This window comes from Lates calcarifer, linkage group LG2 (assembly GCF_001640805.2).
Source record: "Lates calcarifer isolate ASB-BC8 linkage group LG2, TLL_Latcal_v3, whole genome shotgun sequence".
NCBI classification, from domain to species: Eukaryota; Metazoa; Chordata; class Actinopteri; family Centropomidae; genus Lates; species Lates calcarifer.
Window position 1 is genome coordinate 28456298 of NC_066834.1, and position 22422 is coordinate 28478719.

The 22422-nt window shown below is 38.7% G+C and overlaps 3 protein-coding genes across 5 annotated transcripts in view; 2 read left to right on the top strand and 1 right to left on the bottom strand.

Moving 5' to 3' along the window:
- Positions 1-7845, top strand: part of LOC108877813 (cytochrome c oxidase subunit 4 isoform 1, mitochondrial) — an 89466-nt gene extending 81621 nt beyond the window's left edge. Inside the window, exons 1-5 of one of the 2 annotated variants that reach the window (XM_018668009.2) lie at positions 4871-5008; positions 5769-5845; positions 6928-7092; positions 7221-7352; positions 7514-7845. In XM_018668009.2, coding sequence (XP_018523525.1) covers positions 5770-5845; positions 6928-7092; positions 7221-7352; positions 7514-7650 — 510 coding nt within the window. In that variant the 5' untranslated portion in view covers positions 4871-5008; position 5769 and the 3' untranslated portion in view covers positions 7651-7845. Of the gene's footprint in view, positions 1-4870; positions 5009-5768; positions 5846-6927; positions 7093-7220; positions 7353-7513 lie in introns of those variants that run through there. The other variant, XM_051077915.1, reaches the window with a different exon arrangement.
- Positions 1137-4849, bottom strand: emc8 (ER membrane protein complex subunit 8). 2 transcript variants are annotated; one of them, XM_018668007.2, is made up of 5 exons: positions 4319-4847; positions 3796-3872; positions 3615-3684; positions 2668-2762; positions 1137-2540 (listed from the first exon to the last, which is right to left on the bottom strand). In XM_018668007.2, exons 1-5 carry the CDS (start codon positions 4529-4531, stop codon positions 2381-2383), a joined length of 615 nt encoding a protein of 204 aa, XP_018523523.1. In that variant the 5' UTR covers positions 4532-4847; the 3' UTR covers positions 1137-2380. The 2 variants fall into 2 exon arrangements, with proteins under 2 accessions (XP_018523523.1, XP_018523524.1); XM_018668008.2 differs by lacking the exon at positions 2668-2762 and having other exon boundaries at positions 2397-2540; positions 4319-4849.
- A 1035-nt stretch (positions 7846-8880) lies between the features above and the next one.
- On the top strand, positions 8881-21514 carry dusp22a (dual specificity phosphatase 22a). The gene is made up of 7 exons (XM_018668023.2): positions 8881-9206; positions 10178-10211; positions 10914-10996; positions 11703-11752; positions 15324-15398; positions 15641-15812; positions 19457-21514. Exons 1-7 carry the CDS (start codon positions 9186-9188, stop codon positions 19643-19645), a joined length of 624 nt encoding a protein of 207 aa, XP_018523539.1. The 5' UTR covers positions 8881-9185; the 3' UTR covers positions 19646-21514.
- Positions 21515-22422: the final 908 nt, after the last annotated feature.

Here is a 22422-nt window from a genome sequence, read left to right on the forward strand (position 1 = left end):
TGCTTGTTATTTGCAGTATTTCTTATTACGTACCTTTACACAGTTAGCACAGGTTGTGTATTAAACAGTAGTGGAAAAAGAATCATCATTCTTCACTGAACTTGCAATGCCTCACTTACACAATAAAAACAGTCTTGAAATAAATCAAAATGTAACTTCAGTAAAAAATGTATAGGTATTATCAGCAATATGATTTTAAAGTATGAAAAAGTAAAATCACTCCTTTTAAAACCTTAAATTATTATTATAATATATAATTATTATTACTGCTGAAGCAATGTGTAAGCACCATATGTCTGATCATTTCAGGCTCTGGGAAACTGTGGTGTGCATTATTCACCATTTTGTGTTGTAGAACAAACAATTCATTTGAAAAATTGTCTGTGAATCATGAAGTATTTTTAAAAATGAGCAGATCAGGCTGTGCCAGCTCTGTAGTCATGAGTGGATGACAGAACGACTTGCTATAGGAGCCTGAGAAAGTGTGTTGTCAGGACATGCAGAAAGTCCACTTCACCTCACTTGAGAAATAAAAAAATAGTGCAGCAAGATGGAAAGAAGCTTGAGGGAATTTTCAGTGTGAAGTATGTGATGGATTAAAGAGGGTGTTACAAACAGTATGATAAATTGATGACACACAAAAAAATTTCCAGAAGTCCAGCTAAGAGAAAACACAAAGTGTTAGGGAGGATAGGGGGCAGCTCAGACGTTTCCTGGTTATTCAATCATGTCTCATGAATCATCACTTCCTGGTAAGGGCGGGGTAGGGAATTACATCTAGAATAGATTTTGGCTAGGAAAGGGTGTAGATCTGAAAGAGGAGATGAAGTTTAACATGTGTAGTATGTGTAGTGTGACTTGGCTGCAGTAACCAAGCAATTTCCCACTGGAATTAATAAAATACTCTAATTATTTTTCTGTATTTCTCCTTCATTGTGTTAGTTACATATATATTTTTATTATAAATTCCATCATGCAAATTGACATATATAATGATCTGTTATATTGTCCATTGTTGTTGTCCATTGTCCACTGTTATGAGCATATAACAGTACCCTGATACATGTGCTACTGATACAGCTGCAGAGCTATACAAAATTAGACCAAACAGCAGCACCCTTGGAGCTGGTAAGAGATTGTTTTCAAACTTTTATCAACATTACTGTCAAGGCAGTGGTATAAGACATGAAGCAAAATCATTTACTAAATGACATAAAATGAGTCTGGCAAAGAGTTGGATCATTTTAAAAACTGGTTTCATTGTACATTCAGTTCATAAGGTTTCTTTAAAAAAACGTGTTGTCCCCAAATATTTAAGTAATTAGCTCTAATGGATTAATTCTAATACAAAGTCAAATACAAAGGTAGTTCACATAATGTACTTCAACTGTTTAACATTACTTATTAAATAGTACACTTTAGAGTGGTCAATTAAATATATTCTATTGTCTAATTCTTAAAACAGAAATCCAATATAGAAGAAAATTCACACATTCCTGTGATCTGATTCATTGTAGATAATCTTCAATAGCAACAATCAGAAGCCAATATGTCAACATGTACAGTATTATCACCCAACTGACTTTCTGAAGCGCACCAGTGACAATAACAGGATACATGCATCATAGAAATAAAAGTGTAAGCATTAATAGTTAAAAGTCAAGGCTCTTGAGTCAATCATCCCTTTGTCATTGCTGGTGCATCTACAGGAGTCCAGCTGGCATGTTACACACAGTCCAGTAAGACAAAAACCTGCTCTCTGGTTCTATGTCAGCTATATGTTCTTTTTATGAGTTTGTTATTATTATTATTATTATTATTATTATTATTGTTAAACTGCCAACAAACATCTTCAGACACTTCCGACATGATTAGGGCTTAAAACTAGAAAATGTAATAAGGAACATATATCATATTTATATCATATCTCAGTAGTACAATCATCCTCTGAAATGTTTTTAAATAATTTAGGACTTGATCTCTTCATGGCTACTGGCTGTAAAATTTAAGAAGAAAAAATAGATCAAATACTCTAGAATTTAACTTTATGCACACAACTATGAATAAACACAACCCATTGCAGGAAAAAAAAACATTTAAGTTGCATTCAAAAATGTAATTGCCTTCACCACCTCAGTATCACCTTTTAAAGGTGGACACATGCCAACAGTGCACAGATGGTGCTTGCCCTTGAGAGATTTTGGCCAAACTGGTCAGAGCTCCACAAGTTCCCATCAGTACAGGAGCCTTTTGATGGAACAAAGACATCATGTTCAGCATTTTTGTACTCAGTGCTACACGGTAAGTAGCAACATGCATGCTGAAATGGCAGCGATATTTGTGAGTATGTGCATGTCCAGGGGACTCCTGACTGAGGATCTTAGCACAGATCCAGGACGGACTTGTTGATCACAGGGTTGGTCCAGTCGTTCCTTAGATCGTCCAAGTGATTGTCAAAGTCAATCAAGTTCTCGTAAGACCTGCCCTCTAACAGAGCAGACGTGATCTTCTGTGCTTCGCTCCAGTCCTCAAAAGATTCACTGGAAAACAGACAAAAACTTCAGCAATTAACACAATGTATATTTTTGCTAAATATTTTAAATTTTAAGCCAGAAACTGTAATTGAGGAGTACATGGTATAAGTCTAGCAGTGAAATAGACACTTACAGAGTTACTTCTCTGTTTTTCCACTTGTTTTCATGATGATGATATATAACGACAATGGGCTCAAAACAGCTAATTGTTAATCTACTGTTGTCCACCTGAGGGGAGAAAAACAAAGATTTCAAGGGATTTTGTGTCAACAATGATCTTAGTTGAAACACAGGGTGAGAGCTGTTATGTACAACTTTACAAGATCAGACCTGTGTTTGGCATGTTTCAGGGAAGCCACCTTCGAATCCTGTGTACTTCATAATGCTGCTAACCATTTATAAAAGCACATTATATCATTTTAGATTGTGTTTCTAACACCTCCCAGGCAAACAAATTGCATCAATTTTGTCAGTACATTATTAATATAATTTTGCATTAACTTGAAATAAGCTTTATCCATTTAACCAATCACATTGAGCATGCTGTTTTACTTTCGACTTATATCATTACTGGATGGTGATACAGTTGAAAGCACAGACTGTTTGGAGAAGTGTAAATACCTATTTTAAAGAGTTTGGTCTAGACCTGCTTTATATGAAAAGTGCCTTGAGATGACCTTTGTTGTGACTTGGTGCTATATAAATAAAATTGAACTGTATTGAATAGACGTTTTGGTGCATATAGCATTCCAGACTTGAGAGGAAGCTGTTCAGCAGAATATTTGTACATAGTGCTCATTTTTAGATTCAATTATGTACTGCACCTAAATAATAAATCCCAGATAGCGAAGCTGTATGCTTGCTGTGTGATGCTATGCATCCTTTTTTTTTTTTTAAACTAAACTAAGATAAAAACCAGAAGCTGCTCGGAGGAATGAACATATTTGTTACAAATGTGCCACATGCTCTGGAAAATCAGAGTCAGCACTAATGTATTTATATTACAAAAGTTAAATGGATAAAGACGTGTAAAACCACCAATACAGTCCATTAACACCAGCCTAAATTATTTACGGTTACCATAACAATTGCTGCTTCACTGAAGTTCTCACAAATCCTGGCAGCCACTTTTTCTGCTACTTGGTTGGGTCTGCAAGAGAGACAGGACCAAAAATTTAGTCCATCAGAATCCAAGGGAGTTTAGGGCACTCGCTGATTTCCCAAAACAGCAAAGTTTTGATTTGTCTTTGGTTTTCTGTACCTTGAATCCTTTGTGCGTTCATTGGCTTGATAATATCCAGCGATGACATAATTATTTTCTTTACACCAAGTATCGATCTGCAGGTAGAAGCAGGAGTCGTGGAGCCAACAATGGGAGGACAGAAAGACGGCAGAGGTCAGAGAGGATCCATTTTCAACAGGAGAAAAATGTCATCTAAAACTGCTCTGTGTTTAAAATGACTATAATGTTCAGTTTTTGTCAAAACTGCTTTAAAGAGCTGTTGTATCAACTTTATCATTTTGAAAACTGTATTCTTTAGTGCTGTTGAAGTGTATGTCTTGATGCTGACAGGTGATTCCAATATTTACTCCACCTTCACTGATATAAATACAGTACAACTTAATAGCACCATAAACTACAGCCCACCAAATGACCATGAAGGTGAATTTAACTCCCCCATGAACTTTATTCTTACAGGACTGTTGTATCAGACTGTATTAGTTTGGGATAGGTCTATACTGAATTTGAAACTGAGAGTATATTCAACTTGACTGATACCTACCAGTGTTAAAGCTACTTCTAGCATTGGTGCCAGAGCCAGAGTACCGTGAAACAGCGGTACACAGTCCACACACAAGACTGGCTCACTGTGGCTGTCTTTCTTTTTCTCCTTGGTCTTCTCTGCCACCAGCAATCCATTCACGGCGCAGTGAGGATACTTGGCGGCATGTAAAAGCATTTTACAATACGCCTGGCTCGTCAGTTGAATAGGCATGTTTATAAGACAATCAGCAGAATCGGTGGAAAGACAGGTCCTGCCAAAGTAGCTGAGTGGCTGCACGTTGAGGAGGGGCTGCTGCCTGCTACCGCTAGCTATCTTTACTTAACATATCAGGAGAAAAGTAAATATTTTCCTCAGCAAGTCCCCTTACTACCGTAATATGCTGTCGACGCTGAGCCTTCTATCGATTACATGTAAGCTCTTCGATTACAAGTCTTTCTTTAATGCTGAATGATGAATTATTCGATATCTCAAAGCCTAGCCGAACGAGCTAATCTTCACTTCCACCTTGCACTCGTTTCTGCAGCACCGGTGGTGCCGTAAATCAGATTGGAACTGTCGCACAACGAGATCATTTTCCGTCCGGTCTGGCGTAGTATAACCCCCTTGTAACGTAACTTGCGTACTTCCGCTCACATTCACAATCACACTTCCTTTTAGAGCATCGGCGGACGGAGCGAGGAAGTCAGAGTAGGTCGCATTATTTCTAACTAACAGCATCTTTCTAACCTGATAGATATACGGCACACGTTACTACTAACCCACAATGTGAAATTATATGTATTTAAGGTATCACTCAAGGAGAAATTGAAGTTTTAACCGAAAGAAGCTGCTGTGTACAAGTGACTTTGTCAGCGCGGACCGCAGCTAAGACAGGCTAACTTACCGGCTAGCTATCATTAACGCTAAGCATCAGTCTCGTGAGGGCAGATACGTTGCGCAGAGAGAAAATATCACCGTATCTTATAATTGTAGTCCCAGTCGTAAGTGAGATAATGACGAATTATACAGTCCTGTCTTTAAGAAACTGGTATTTCTACGATTATTATTTCCCGGGCGCCATGACCTTGTGTAGGCAGCTAATGCTAACATTAGCGGTGTAATGCTAGACCTGCGGTTTGGACGCGCAGTTTCAACAACAATAAATCAACACACATGCACACACTCTTGCAAATAGCTAACAAGTTGTTGCGTATTTAAACCACGTGACCTAGTTTAAAATCTAATGACGGCATTAGAAATTCTAGTGTTTGAAGCCTGTTAAATGATGTGTTATGTCTTTATATATGTGGTCTTCTGATGAAACGGTGTTTTCATTTTAACGTTAGAAGCTTTCTTTAAGATGAAAATAATTGTAGTGAGGATGTGTGAACATACAGACGTGATTAAATGTGGTTAAAGGTGCTTAATTAACGTATTAATATGTCTTCTATGACCTTTTCCGCCCCAGAATGCTTGCCACCAGAGCTCTTAGCCTTTTTGGCAAACGTGCCATCTCCACATCTGTCTGTGTACGCGGGGGACATGGTAAGTATCATTTGAAATGACGTGGGGTATTTTCTATTTCTGGCTGGCACGATAACAACAGATCCAGTTTCTGTATCATATAATCACTGTTATGACCTCTGATACTTGTACATTGGTGATTACTGTGTCGTAGTGGTAAGCATGAGATTTTCTGGAGGCTCATTAATCTCAGAATGCAAAATATAGAATTTAAGTCATTCTGAAATATGTTTAAGGGTAGGGTGAATTTTCATCAAGTGTTTGAATTCAGTGAAAATGTTTTTTTCTCCAAATGAATACATGTTCATCTTAACTGTATACAAACATCACTTTATCCCAACAACACATTTCCATCCTGTAATGTGAGTATGGCTAGTGAAAAGGAAAGGCCTCATTTCACCCCTCATCTCTCCACTATCTGACATCTAAGCTATGTACACCTGGCACTCTGCCCAACTTAAAACAAATAATTGTCATCTATTGCGCAAGTACTTTGAGCTAAACTGGCACTCCCTCTGGTACCGCAGATAGATAATAGGACGTTACAATTTACTTTACAGCTAGTTAATTAGATAGGCATATTCAGTAATGGATCATAAGTAGAAATATTAGATGATATATTGCATGATGCATGTGTATATGAAGTACTAGCTCAGGCTGAGAGTGCACAGCCAATTCACCACACCTGCTGAGAACCCACTCAAATGTATAATTAACTTCCAATGTGTTTTAAGGTTAGTGTAGTTTAACAAGAGGATGATTTTGCTCAAAACACCAATCATTTGCATGCATTACACCAGTATTCAAATTCTATTGCAATATTTGCACACGATTCAGAATTGGGGAACTTATTTCAGAAACTGAGGAATACCACAGGTGGCATGGAGCAGAATTCAAGTGACAACTAATACATGTTTACTGTAGTTCATGCAGTGCTTTGTTTTACAGCACTTAATATATTAAGAAAAACAAATCATTTTAGTCACCTATCTACACATTACATTTCAGCTAAGACTGGCATATCTAGAGAAGGCTGACACAAATGAGGACATTAGGTGTTAGCAAAAGTAACTTGATGAGTCATTGCGTGTCGTCCCCTGCAGGTGTTGCTAAGGTAGAGGAGTACACTCTCCCTGCCTACTTTGACAGGACGGATAACCCCCTCCCAGACATCCGCTATGTGCAGAGCCTGAGTCCAGAGCAGCAGTCCCTGAAGGAGAAGGAGAAGGGTTCCTGGGCTGCTCTCTCTAATGAGGAGAAGCTTGCATGTAGGGCAACACTGCACTCTGCTTTTCTGAGATATTTAAACATTACTCACTTTTTGGTCAAACTGATTTGAATTCCCAGCAAATACTACACCTTTAATCACCCAGCTTTCTGTGTTTCCAATTGCCAGTGTACCGCATCAGCTTCAATCAGAGCTTTGCTGAGATGAAGAAGGCATCAGGAGAGTGGAAGTCTGTGGTTGGTGGCATATTGTTCTTTATTGGCTTCACTGGGCTGATTTTGCTCTGGCAGAGAAAGTATGGTAAGTATTTGAAAAATGGCTGTTGCATGCATGCAAATATGTGCAAGATTATAGGTTCAAAGAAGCAGAAGAAGATGGTTATCAGTGTTATACCTATTGTTTCTTTGCAGTCTAATTATGCTTAATTTGCTAGGACTTAACATATTATCGTCTATTTGCAGTGTATGGACCAGTCCCACACACATTTGACCCTGAGTACAAAGCAAAGGAGCTGCAGAGGATGCTGGACATGAGAATCAGTCCAGTAGAGGGCTTTGCAGCCAAATGGGATTATGAAAACAAGCAGTGGAAAAAGTAAAGGACCCAGAGGACCATAATACATACTTGAAGATAAAGGCAGACCAACTCAAAGATACAGTACCTATATTTCTGTATTTATCAATTGTCCACATTACCAGTTGTCCACATTACCTCAGTTTGTGCATTTGGAAGACCTCTTCCTCTTAAGGTCATTGTGTATTATAGAAATGAAAATAAAAAATGCTAAAACATATTCACTTGTGTTAACTTTGTGACATCTACATGAATACTGCTTTCACATTAAAAATTACTGTTTCATATCAGGAATTCAGGAGAGAATGACTAGATGATTTAATGAGAAAATCTGGTATAAATTTGATCTCTATTCGCTGGTTTCCCTCTAAGAATAGGAGAAACAGTACTTCACAATGTGACTTGTTTGTGGGTTGAAACTCTAGAAAATAAATGTAGTGTAGAAGAGGCTAAACTCTGTATGTCATATTTGTCGGAGGGGTCGCATTTGGCTGTGAAGTTTCCACCAACACCATCACCATGAGTATTTGCCAGTTAACACAGTTAACCACTGAGGCTATAGTCCCATTAGCAAATGATGGTCAGTGTCATGTACAAAAATTTAAATCCCCGTCTTTCTGTAGTCATGCTTGTTCACTGTGACTCGGTCTAAGAAAGTATTATAATTAAAAATAGCCTTTAAACACGTGCTGAGAACCTGTGTCAACAGTAGGCTTATGAAACAACTTGTTACATTTTTGTGCTCATCAGAATGCATGCCTGATAAACCTCTGAACAAATCTGCCCATATAATCATCTGAAGGTGATTACTAGAGAACTAGGTCGGAGCACATCAAGAAAAGGTACACCCTTGTATATGCAAAGATCTGTAGGTTTGTATCAGCATCATTTCCTGGCATTGACACTAGAAGTTGAAGGTTTTGTATCGATGAAGGCTTGAATCGAAATATTCCATGTTAGTGAGGAAAATAAGTTACAATTGTCATGTGATCAGTGTTAAGTAGAGTGGAAACAAGTGTGTGTGGGGGGGTTCGGATGGGTTGATGGGATAAACTAAGGATTACAGGGTGCATCCAGTTTTTTCAATTTCCAAATGGTGTGTTAGCAAAAATAACCACGTCATATAAAGGACACATTTCTCATAATATGCACGCGTCTAAATCCTACACTGTGGCTATATGAGCATTTCTAGCCTCTGACTGAAGGTGAAGCCTGGGACAAAGTACAGCTGAGCCACCGGCGGCATGCTGTGATGTCACTTACCGGATGGAGCCGCAGCTGCAGTTGTTTCACGTCAAAACAATCCGGAAGACGATACAGCATGACGGAACTGTTGTTGCTGCTGAATAAATAACATTAGTGTTCAAGGCATGGCAGTGGAGCTTAATAATGTTGTCGAGTAACAGACACACCTAGCGAAGCGACGGTTTCTCATCGTTTTATGAGTTGGAAGTCGATCGGTCCTGCCTCGCGTTTTGGATTCAAAGTCCATGCAAACATATCGTAGCGGTTCATTATATTAAAGTGCTGCAGCTCGTCGTAGACTGTTTCGGTGTCATCATGGGCAATGGAATGAATAAGGTATGCTTTGGTTTTGTGTTTTTGTCTTGGTGTTATGTTGTTGTCAGTCTCTGTTTTGTGGTTAAACTCTACAAAGTGTACCTGGTGGGCTCCACGTTAATCATTCACGTCACATGTTTTGCTCTGTCCCGCACTGATTGTGTATGATGGGCAGTGTAAATGAACCGATAGGGTTTGGACATTGAGCTCAGAGGTTTTTAGGGCAGCATACAGCTCGCCTTTTCAATGTGTCACTAATGCAGTTAAAACCGAGACAAGGCTGCCTCAAGGTTGAGATCTGATTACATTTAAAAGCATTATAGTTGGTTTCAAACTGTAGTCACGACTCATGTTACATAGATAGAGACCCAGCTGAAAGGCTTGGTTTTTATACTGAAGTGCCCAAAAGCAAGGCACTGAATCCATCTAACTGTGACCTTTGACCTTCTGATGTTGGGCTCATTTAACTTTGCCCTGAGGATCAAATCAATAGATTATTACAACATTGTTAGACTTAATTTAGAGTTCACTCAACATTTGTAGCTGCCCAACCAATTATGATACTGTGACTTTTACTTTTCAAATGATGGTGAAAACTTCACAGCCTACATGCAGAATAACACAGATGGAACCAGAGTTACTCAAGTAAAACAAGTGCCACAACAGAGTGCAGTCTGTATTACATTTAACTAGTGTGAATCTGGTGCTTAATTAGCCACAACTGCCGCTAGTACTAGTACCAAAGCTGTGCAGCATCACTCAGTGGCTGGTTTCCACCCATCACTCTGTGCTGATAATCACGCATCGTTGCTCCAGGCCTTGTATGGCTGTAGGGAATGCTTCCTTTACTGGTACTCGGTTCTTAAGCCTTAAGCCTTAAATCCAATCCGGCTCAACTCAGGACATTTGTTCCTTTCAAGAGAAGTTTTTGAAGCTGGACTGTAATGAACATCTAACCTGAATGCAACATGTCTGTGACTGCTGCTTCACAGGTTGTTGATGGGCTCTACCTTGGGAATATAAGAGGTAAGACAAACATGATGTAAATTGATCTGATGTATTGCTGGGTCAGGCCAGGCTGTCAGTACAGAAGGCAGAAGGTCACACTAATAGGCCATGGATGTGGGGATTGATACTGTAGAATATTGCAACACTTCAATCAATATTCCCAGACATATTGTTTTATTGTGGTATTTTAAACCTTATTTACTGTGAACACTTTTTAATTTAAGTGTCTTATACAGTATATTTATAGCATAAGCTTTTAAATGTTAAACATTAGATTCTGAAACTGAAAGTTGTTCTTCTGTCAAACATAGATTGCGAAAATATGTAAATGCCTAATTGACAAAAACCAATTAAGAAACTGAGGAAAGTGTTGCTTCATATAAAATAAGAGCCAACAGTTGTTAGTGTGTCACTCCTCGGCCTGGAACAACCCCCCCTCCAGTTAATGTGGCATTTGCAGCTTTCTAACTTTAGCTGCCATGATGATGGCTCCACATGATGGCACAAGCATAAAGGCTAAAATTAGTTCAAGTGACAGGAGCAAGTGACCACAGGCCTAACTGTACCAAATGATGTTGTAGAACAGTAAACAGCCCAGTGACCTGCCTCTGCAGCAGCCTACAATTTAACTGGCCTGAGTTGTTTGTGTGTGTGTTTGGTGTGAAATGATACTGACAAGAATCTGTTGAAATATATCCCTCTCTCCTCTCCTCGTCCCAGATGCAGAAAACAGAGAAAGCCTGTCTAAGAATGGCATCACCCACATCCTGTCTGTGTACAACAATGCTAAGCCTGTGTTTGAGGTTAGTGGACAATCTAGGTTTGGCTGGCATTTTTGCAGTGTCCTGATGACAAGCTGTAATAAATAAAACCAGTACTTCCTGAGAAAATTTCTGGTATGATTGTGCATGTCTTTAACAATGTGATGTGTCCTGTCAGCCAGCTGGGGGTGGTGATGAGTTATGGTTGGAGCAAGAGAGTTTTGTGGTTCACTGATTTAGGCGACAGGAGCTAATAATATCAGAAACCATGTGAGGATTCTTCAGTCACTCAAATCTGGTGTAATTACCAGAGATATGAACAGCAAATGTTTTATTTACTGTTATATTCTGTGAGCTTAACATCACCCACTTAGTTAGAGTACCTACATGGAGACTAATATTTATATAGATAAAAGTTATTTCTTATCAAGAGCCTTGCTACCCACAATGCATTAGGGAACTTTTTTTTTTTTTTTACCTCTTTTTATTTGGATAAAGCTAAACCCCAGAAAGCATTTATAGTAAAATACATTATATACCAACGCCTGTTACTACACATTTAGATAAGAAACTGCTTTGGTTGCCAGACTTTCAGGAAGTAGGGCACACATTAGATAGAAGTGGCAAATACACATCTGCATAACTAGGCCATAATTTTCACCATTATTATAAATCTAGTTGCAGATTTACAGGTATTGCTGAATTGTGTTTGGGTTGTTAAACAGTTTTTTTATGTATGTTTTTACAGGACATGACATACCTTTGTATTCATGCAGCCGATGCTTCCAGCCAGAACCTGTGAGTAAACACACACTCACACAGGCACTTAGACATACCCATGCTGCTTATACCTCAGATTTAAAACGTCCTTATCCATGTGAATTTCTGAGGCTGTAATGAGTCATGCAGTATGGTTTCAACACTGTTACCCACCAGATTGTGTTTTCAGGGTGTGACAGCCACACAAACGGTTACAAAGATTATATGAAGATTTTTGACAGTTTTGACAGAAAACTGGTCGAATTGAATGATTCTTAATGGTAGTTTTTAGACATTTACAATTGACAATGGCTTGCTTAATTTATACTGTATCTAAATTTAAGCAGTATCTTAGAGGGCAAAGTCACCAATAGCTCTTAGATTGTTTTAAGTATTTGTCAATTATGTTCAGCTCATGACTTATAGATATATGAACTGAAGTAAACCCTGTAATATTGAATTAATCTTGTAATGTTCCTAAATATTGAGCACTAAGAAGAGTTTTCATTTCTGTGTTGTCAAGAGAGAGAGAGTCAGAGAGAAGGAGAGAGAGAAATGTGTGTTCACGGTGTCTGTTCATCAGGAGGCAGACTCAGTGTTGAAAGAGGCATGAGTTGTCCCTCCACCCTCGCAGCGGTCACTAACACAACACATTAGTCATAGCATTTGTGTTCATTTCTGTGTAGGGCCTTTGACCCATGCAGCACTAGCTACAGTAATTCTGGATTAAACAATGGACATGGGCTAAGGGCTTTAAGTGCAAAAGAGCAGTGTCATGTCTTGTGACCCACTTTTAGACCAGTAGTGGAGCTGGTGAGGGATTATGTTAGCTGTGTTAGCGCCTTCCACTGGTTGGTTGAGGTTCCTGCACAGACAGAGGTGTGATCTCAGAAGAAGCTGCAGTCTCCAATGCATTATGTTCCTTGTTGGCAGGTGAAAAGCTGCCATTGATACCATGTATATTGGAAGCACATTGCTCTCTACACCATCCATAAATCACGCAGGGAAGTCTGTAGTGAAAAAACACTGTACAGTAAAGGAATTGGCCTTGCCAAAATAGGGAAAAAGATGAGGGAAAAGTAGGTGATTGATTCCTTGGTGTCAAAGGGTTAAGCAAGTAAGATTCTTTATGGCCAATCCACCATGACCAGAAAAATTAACTCTGTAGGTTCTCAGGAATCTGAGTGAATGTGTTGTTGCTTTAGCTTGTGAAAAAGAAGACAGAGCAGGGTGAATGTTAATGAGAATTGAGGTTTAGCGTTTGGTTGGATGTTGCTGATTGAGTTGGGTTGGAGGTGTCTGACCTCCACTGTCGCAATCAAGCGCCCTTCCCTCAGGCAGCAGAGGAAGGAAACCTTAGTGACATCTGGCTGTTGGCCTCGACCACCCAGGGCTTTAATAAACCCCTTCTGTCACAATCACTGGTCTGACTGATGGGAATAGTGAGGCCAACTGCCGAAACACCATGCTCACCACCAGCCAGGGGCCCCAGTGGCTGGGTCCAATGGCTCCTCCTATGTGTAAAGTCCAAGAGCAGGGACTGTCTTTGTCACAAAGGCTCCATATTTTTCATGAAGTCCTCATATTTGTACTTTGGAATAGCTGCCAGCAAGTCAGAGTCATGTGTGTAGCCCTAAAGCTACCTACAGTTACTGGTTCAATTGACTTAATCACAACATATAACTGAACAAAAATAACTAAAACAGCCAACTTTAGACTCTTGGGAGGGCATGAAAAAACTCTCATAATATCTTTTTAGAAAAAACAAAAGTTACCATTCTCAGTCAGGGCCTCGGAAAACATCAATTTCTAAGACTGCCAGACTTACAGTGTGTGATGAGTGGGCCTAAGAAAGGTTAAATGTCAGGAACAAGTAGCTGGGATATCAAAACCATCTTGATCACCATTGTCTTAAAGGTTGTCATGGTTATTGTAGAGTTTACACCCATTTCAGTGATGTGATGTCAACATGTCTTCATTAATAGACAATATTTCATTGGAATTGCATTAAACATTGATTTATATAGTTGCTAACATACACAACTTCTTGTTTGCTGAGGGCCAGGGGTTCCCCTTTTTATGTGAACATTCTCAAGAAAAGTATGCTATGGTTTTAATGCACAGTGTGCACGGACCATGAAGGTGTAAACTCATTTGCATCAAACTTTTCCCAAATGAGATCTGCATTCGTGCAGGGAGTCTGCATGTCCACCATGTTGTGCTTGGTATTTGGTATTTCTTATGCATGCAAATGTGATAATATATACAATTTTATTATAGCATAGGATTGCAGAAGCTCTTTTTCCTCTCTGGATCTACTATAGGTCAAGAGCTTATTTTTGTTTCAGTATCATTCTCTGGATTCAGCTGGTCAAAACCTCAAATCTTTGTCACAAGGTAATTTTCTGCATATTAAACAAGACGGCCGGAAACCTCTGTGCTAGGAAGACAGAACAAAGTGCTGAGGAGACATCTTTTGAAGAGGAGTTTGGATCTCAGGAAGGAGGAAAAAAGAAATGTGGCAGTCAATCTATTTTAGCCCCAGTCTGTTATTCTGTCTGCTATTGAGTAACCAGCATCTGCTCCTCAGGAGACAGTGCTATCAGCCATGCAGTTCTTGATTATGCAAAACACCACCAGTGTTTCCTGACACTGTACAAGTAGGATATTTGAGGAGTAGTTGCACTGTGTTGTGCTGCTTTGTGTTCATTTTTATTTCAAAACTGACTCAAATTCTGAGGATTTCTGGCATTTTCTTTGTAATAAGCAGCTATTGTTTTGTTGTTTATTTGTATTTTTGGGTTGGGGTACAATAGAATTTGTATTGTGTCTTTAGGATTTCTTAGCTCTTAGTTGGCTTGTATCTTTGATACATCCTGGTATACTCTGTGTGAGTAACAACTTTTAAGTTTCAAGGACATAATGTAATCATTAATGGTCCCCCATAAGGAAGGACCATTGCTGTGATTTTGTTGTAAAGTTCAAATGTTTCACTTGATCATTTTTAGACACAGAATAAATGAATGCTGGAAACTAAATGTGATTTTGCAGATAGACAAAAACGAGGACAGTTACTTCCCTTGTCTGTAGCTACTGTCTGTGCTCTGGTCTACCACAAACTCTTCATTTGAGCAAACCTGACTTTTTTCTCACATGACTAGTTACAATAGTTGAAACAAAAATCACTATTCGGCAACGTGTCTGTTACTTTGAACTAATAAAAATCTATCAAAACTGCCTGACCCATTCTGGAACTACAGTTGAGAGTTACCTGCAGTTTCTACAGTCACAATCAGAACAGTATGATGTTATTACAGTTTCAGCGACCTATCTGAAACGCAAAGTTTGGGCCTTGAGTTTCAGTTCAAGGTGTCCTTTCTCATATCCTATAATGCATACTCTATTTTTAGTTTTACAACCTTTATACCACTCTACTTTGGTGAAAACAAGCTAGTTTCCTGATTTGATGAGTGATAGTACCAATAGTATTATTGATTCAAAACCTTTGTCTCCATGCATATCACAGAATAATGTGTGCTCAGTTCAATCAGTTTTGAATTTGAAAGTAGTTGGTAATATGTTAAGTTGTTGTGTTTCTGTTTCTCTCCAGGTTACAGCATTTTAAAGAGTGTATCAGCTTCATCCATGAATGTCGCCTGAATGGTGGAGCGTGTCTTGTTCACTGGTAGGTTTTTATCTATAGATGTAACTAGCTCCTTGTTGGAAGCTGGTGGTGTAAAGTCATGTTTACCTTTATGAAAATAAGCTTTGAAGGACACAAAAATCAAATTTGACAATAACAAATCTGCATTTTCATAAGTGACATTCCATTTAGACGGCACATAAAAGTGAAATTTGAGAATTCTGTTATTTTTCTAATACCAATAACAAATAAGTTGTGACCAAATGCACCCTGTGTTGCTGTAGCCTTGCAGGAGTGTCCCGCAGTACCACCATGGTGGTTGCTTACCTAATGACTGTCACGCACTATAGCTGGGAGGAGTGTCTGTCTGCTGTCAAGGCTGTTCGCTCTTTTGTCGGCCCAAACTATGGCTTCCAGCAGCAGCTGCAGGAGTACCAGACGACGCAAGTCTCAGAGGTACACCCACAAATGAAGACACAGACTTCATGAATACATATTCAGCTCTACTTTATATTAGCACACAAATGCATTTGTGTGTTATTTCGAAGCCACTTAGACATGCACAGGAACTCACAGGATATGATGCATATAACCATCACACTGCACATGCAATCGGTGGTTAACCTCTTAACCGTTAATTGTGGCTGTCTTGTCATGGAACATGATACACCTGACAGTTGTGGTGGTCTCATGTATGATTATTTCTGTGTAATGTTTTTATTATTGTTTGTGTATGTGTGACTCTTGTAAAGGCCAATACAGACATCCATACAAACCAGCAGCATCAGAATGCATCAAATCTCACATCACATTATGTTCTGCCAAAAAAAGATATTCAGTGGATAAAATATAAGAGATTTATGAATCTTACTTTATTCCTGTATGGTTCATATTATTCATTTGAATGGTTTATGAAAAAAAAAAAAATTATATTTATTCTTATATTGATATCAGATCTCAGCAGGTAGTCCCACTCCTCCTCCATTATACATTAAGGTGCATTGTCCTGTTGTACAAATTGTGACTTCTCACTTCTCTAAAATGAGGTTTTTTTGCACTTAAACCAGCACAGCTTTGTGGGGATATGTACAGTAGATTTCTATTATTTGACAGGCGACGAGCCTTTTAGGGCACATAATCCACGTATCCTACGCTCTTGAAGACAAAGACCTGCAGTATAATGCTGATAGTTTTGATTTTTCTACTTTCACTTTGAACAACATCACCACTTATAGGGAATATTAAGAGGTTTAAACTTCCTGGTTTTGTTTCCAATCTGGTTTGGAGCAATTTTTTTCACACAGAGAAAATGTCAAGCAATGTAATTGAGTATATGATATGTGCACATATAGTATCAGAAGACTAGCATGCTGTTTTTAAGCATTAATTATATTTTTACATTGTGAGTGAGGAAATTTCTGTTTGCTTTTTATTTCATCTCCATATCACTTAACTATTGGCAGGATGTGTTATATATGAATGCATTGTAGGTAGCTGTTCATAGCATTGCAGCATCTTAGTTACTTGAAGGCACCTACTGTGTAATTTCATTACAATGGCACTGATCTAACCATTGAGCAGAGAAGGGGAACTGCAGGGGATTTGCTGGAATTGCATCAGCTTGGTACTGCTCATCACGTGTTTTAGCATTACTGTCAGCACCTTGCAACATAACATGACTGAAAAAAAAGCTCATTGTTTGTAGATGTTGCACTGATTTCGAGGATTTTAAGGGAAATGGTTTTTTTGTATTTGTGCTTTTCCCACATCAGCTTCAGATAGAAAGTGCAGAATCCTCAGGACAGCAGTGTAGTTTTATCCCTGATGCCGCTGTAACAACACTGTTTACTGCCACAGAGCCATAGTAACAAGGCATGTAACAAGTTGTATGAAATACCTTTACACTGCACATCTAATCTTTTGGAAGGATGAAAAAGTTTTGTCCCCTGCCAACTGTCGGTGCTGTTGTATGAACCTGAAGCTATATACCTCAAGTTTAAAGTTATGATTCGAGCTCTAACAAGACAAAGTCCCAATTGCAATGTCATCCCATTTTCATGTGGTATATTTAACCTCAATTTTTACATTTTAAATGTCAGTCTATCTTTATGTGGAACACTCAAAAGGACATTAGGTGTCTGACAAGATTCATTTTTCAAGATGACGGATTTACAATTAGCAAAATCTTGTGCAACATCTGATATCAGTCGACTTACTGATGTCTTATCTTTATACTGTGCTTTTGATTATTCGTTTTTACAGTTGTCTTGATCCTATGAGTCAATGCTGTACTGTTTTGCCTTTTAGGGTGCCGGTGAGAATACTAATTTTAGGAAGATGATTGCATTACTTTCACTTCATTGTATTTTGTAAAGAATAAGATATTGCACAAAAAACTCAGAATTCCTGGACATCATTTGAGAAATTTCAGCTGCTCACTTTTTGGACCAGCTGCTGTCACTGAACCAACACTGAAAACTCAGTCTGCATTTTAACAACAATAAACATCAAATAACACTCAACTACCTTTACACTCAATCTATGATGCCATAGTTTCTCTCGGTATTACTGCTGAAAGCTCTACAGCTGAAAGTGGTGGTGTCACACTTGTCTGTAACTTGACTACAGAAACTGTGTCATGAGTCACATCTATTAAATAAGCCTCAAGTTTTCCAAAAACTGGAAAATGAATTGAGGGCAAAATGACAGTTTAGTTGGTTGCATGGATTGAGCTGTAATCTCCTTTGTTTCACACACCTGGAAAATGCCAGGTTAAAAATGCCAAAACTTTGCACCAAGATGTTTTCACACATGTCCACGTGATGTCAGTGGAACTGCTCCACTTTTCAGTTAACTGCTTTTTAAAAAATGCAATCTTTTGTTGCATTCAGGCTTGTGACCATGTCTTGAGCACATAATTGCTGCTCTTCTAATTCATAGAATTTGTTTGATGAACCAACTTTAACCTGAAAGTTTAATCATTACTCTTCACCACCACTTTGGTTGTCATTGACCACTTGTCTAATGCTATGACATACCACATTGTCATCAGCAGACTTGGACGTATCCCGTTAGATCATCCTGCTAAGAGGGACAACAGGTCCTGCTGGATTTAGGCCTTTTTCATATACATTGAATTTTATGTGCCATGAATTTCCAAAATGAGAAAAATATAGGAAGTCTGTCTGATTTTTAAAGAGAAGATTTTCCTTAAACCAGAATGGGAGTGTGAGAGGAGTCAAGGGGAAATCCTGAGTCTCAGGGGACTGTGTGAGCAGGAATGTCTGCACAGAGGCATTTCCAGAGAAGTGCTTCATTAAAGGCTCTCTGTCCTGCCCTCTCTTTCCAGCTGCCAAACCCCACTGCAGGTCATTTGTTCTATTTATAAGCTCTTACCAGGAAGAAACTGAATATGTGGATTCCATGACATGCACTTTATATTGTGCTCTTCAGTTTGGTAAAATGCAGCTCAAACTATGAGATCAACTCCACACTCACAGAGAGAAAAGTAGGCTTCTTCATTAAAAAGAAAAAAAAAATGAAGCTGTTAAACACTAAAAACTCAACTCAAGAAAAATACTGAACCAGCAAGTAAAATAACGAATGATTTTCATTTTCTTTAGATAAAAACAAGTTCGTGATTTATTTGATAATACTTAACTTCATTGATTCAATGTTTTACCAGTCAAACAACATCCCATAATAACTAAGTGAAAAAACATGCCTTCAGACCATTTTCTCTCATCCTACTTCCTTTTATCTTGTATTGACGGGGTTACAGTTTGATTATAATCCACTTGTGACAAATTTCTAAATTGGACATGACTTACTGTTTACAGACTGTGCACAAAAGTCCACCGGATATGTTTTTGCCAGCTCCAGGGCTACAAAAAATGCGGAAGTACAATTTTGTAGTTCGAACAAAAGCCCTGGTGCTGGCAAAACATGTCATCCAGCGGACCTTTGTTGGCGAATGAGTGGGGAGATCTGGGTGCAGGTACTGCAACACAAAGCTGGTTGAAAATTGGCAAAATTGTGTGCTGTAATATATACTGACCTTAACACAATGATGGGTTTTTTGTCTCTCCTCTCGTCCACAGTACCGAGCATGGTTACGCTCCAGTTTCCGTCCCAGTCCGTTCAATGACCAGGAGCAGGTGGGGGCCCTGCTGAGCCAGTACACAGAGCAGCAGGAGAGCCAGAGAAGAGGAGCGGATCAGCGCTGGATAAATCAGGGTGTAGGTGTCTGTGCTCTGCCTGACCCTGATGGTCCTGAAGGCAGCAGCTGAAACATGGGCCTCTGACCCAGCCAAAGTCCTGCCCAATTCTGCCTGGAAATGGCAGTAGCTATTATTCTGTACTCAATTCCAAATCAACCCCTAAACTATATCCAACTTTAAGGCCTTTGTGTAACACTGAAAGCATAGGAGGAAACAAATGCCTCCTTCTAAGCCATGCCAATTTTTTTGTTAAGTATCACTACTTTATTTGCATTGGTCATAGTCGAGTTTAAGCAATGGAGGTTGATTTAGAATTGGGCTACAGATTCTTGTTCACTACCAGTACCTCCCATGCTCCCTTAACTGAGTATAGCCACAACTGGGGTATCGGTGCTCACAGACGCCTTACTCTGAACACCTCAGCACCTTAGCCATGATGAATACACAAAACTTCCATGTGGTCACTTCACACCTGCAATGTTCAGACTGGTAGCCTTAAAGATGTGACTGATTAATGCTGTCTTAAAGGAACATTTTGCCTCTAATTATGTGGATGACCAGTCTGTGCCACAAATCTACACCAAATTTGATGCTAATTATTCTCACCAGATATTCTGACATGTACCAGTTTGCAGTCCTGTTGAACTCTTTGATCAACACTGCAGCTTGGGACATTTGCATACTGGCTGAGCTGACAGCATAAAATTCATTCCTTTAAAAATCGTGTACGTCCTACAGAGAGCAAGCACTGCTGCTTATCAAATGTGTCGATTGATGTTGCATGTTCCAATAAAATACCAAGCTATAATGGTAGAGTCACCAAGGCCAAACAATGTGTCTATCTAGCTGGTATAACAGAAAAATAACAAGCAACAAAAATAAAGAACAAGGAAGTAGTCCGATAACATAAATGAGTTATTTTGCAATGTTAAGCACAGTGAATGAATCCACCCATTGAACTGGATCTGCACCAAAATATAATGTGTCCTTCCCTGGCTCATTCCCCGTCCCTCCACCAAGTTTGGTGCAAATCGGTTCAGTACTTATTGCGTAATCCTGCTGACAAACAAACAGACACGGGTGAAAACATAACCTCCTTGGCAGAGGTAATAACCAAAAAACAGTCATAGTGTTGTTAACAAATAGGCTGACCACTTACAGATGTTATAACAATAAATATAATACTGTTGCACAGCACTGCCCGTGTAATTAACAGCATTTGTTTACACCCTGTTGGATGTTGTTCTTTCATTCCAGTTAGTACTTTTTGTTTCATTTGGTTCATTCTTATGAAGATTTCACACCGTGTATCCACTATATGTATCAGTGTCTGCACCAACAATCCACAGTCCTGGATATCATTTAACACCGGTGGATAGCTGGGGAGTTGGCTCTGTCAGTTCCCAGAAACTCTGCCCCAGCCAAAAAAACTGTTGGTGAGTTATCTTATCCGGCAGCCAGGTTAAAAGAAAAAAAAAAAAAAGTACAATAGCAAAATCCTCTGTAGTCTTTCCACCCTCAACTGATATCAGATAAGCCAGGGTTGGCATTTGTTTGTAAACTATGCTGTTTCAGTTAGAGTTGTAGAGGACATTGGTTCATATCGTGGCCATTTTAACATGCATCTAGGGGTAGTGTATGGAGTAAGTATCAAAATTGGCAAAAGGTTCCTTTAAGTAAAACATAACAGGTTAAATTGGGGAGTTACATAAAATATAGCATGAAGGATATCTGTTAGTCTTCCTGATTTTACTGAAGCTCTGATTTATCTTTTTATCGTGACAAAACTGATTTTGAGGGAAACTGTGTTAGAAATTCATGGGTACAGTTAATTTTTTAAATTGTGTATTTATGGAGTTTTTTGTTTGTTTTATAATAAAATGCAGCGATTGACAAAAAATATGGAAATGCTAATAAATCTGTACTATCAACACCAAAGTATGTGTCAGTGTGTAAATAAAATAAATCCTGGGCAGAGAAAATTACCATATACATGGTTAGCGCTGAGGTACACAGCATCCCTGTAGATCAGCCGCTCGTCTCATGAAGCGGCTTTAAAACCACACTGAGTAAACCCCAGAAAAGTGTTTCTTCAATGTCAGTCTGTTAAAGATTTGCGAGGTTTCTGGCTTTTACTCAGCAGATCACCTGGTAATGCCGCTTCATACCACAAGCCTCTGGCTGTGGAGCATCATGCAAATAAACTGTCTTAAACTGCTACACAACGACAAGACAAGTAGTTCAATGTATATTTGACCTGTCAGAGGACTTTTGACTTTTGTCAACAAAAATCTAAATTTATTTCTCACATATCAAACATTTCATAGTGTGCATATAAACAAATGAAATGACCATAGTAACCAATATATGGTAACTTGTTTCCATGTTTCCCACTGATATTAATGATAAACTCTTCAAAGTGTCCATGTTTTCACAGAAACACAAATATCTGTCATACACACTGGTGTACAAGCAGCTTAGCTTTATTAGTTTTCATCAAACACTTAACATTACACCTGAGACATGGCAACAAGCCGATATACTAGAAATTGTTTTGGCATGACCATCACTAAGACATTTAATTTTATACCATGAACAAAAAATATTTTTTCATATCTCAAACATCTACTAATCTTCCCCCCATAAACATGACTCTAAATCAGTCCAGTAGTTCATGTTGTCCTGTGCTAAGGTAACAAGATGTCGGACTAATCAAATTCGTCAGAAATGCTTCTTCAAGGTTTTAGTTGAACATGAAAAACAAGTACTTGGCAAGACCCTCAGTTTGCTCTCATTAAACCTGCCAAGAAATACACTAGCCTCTCACCCATTTCCTTGGAACTCTA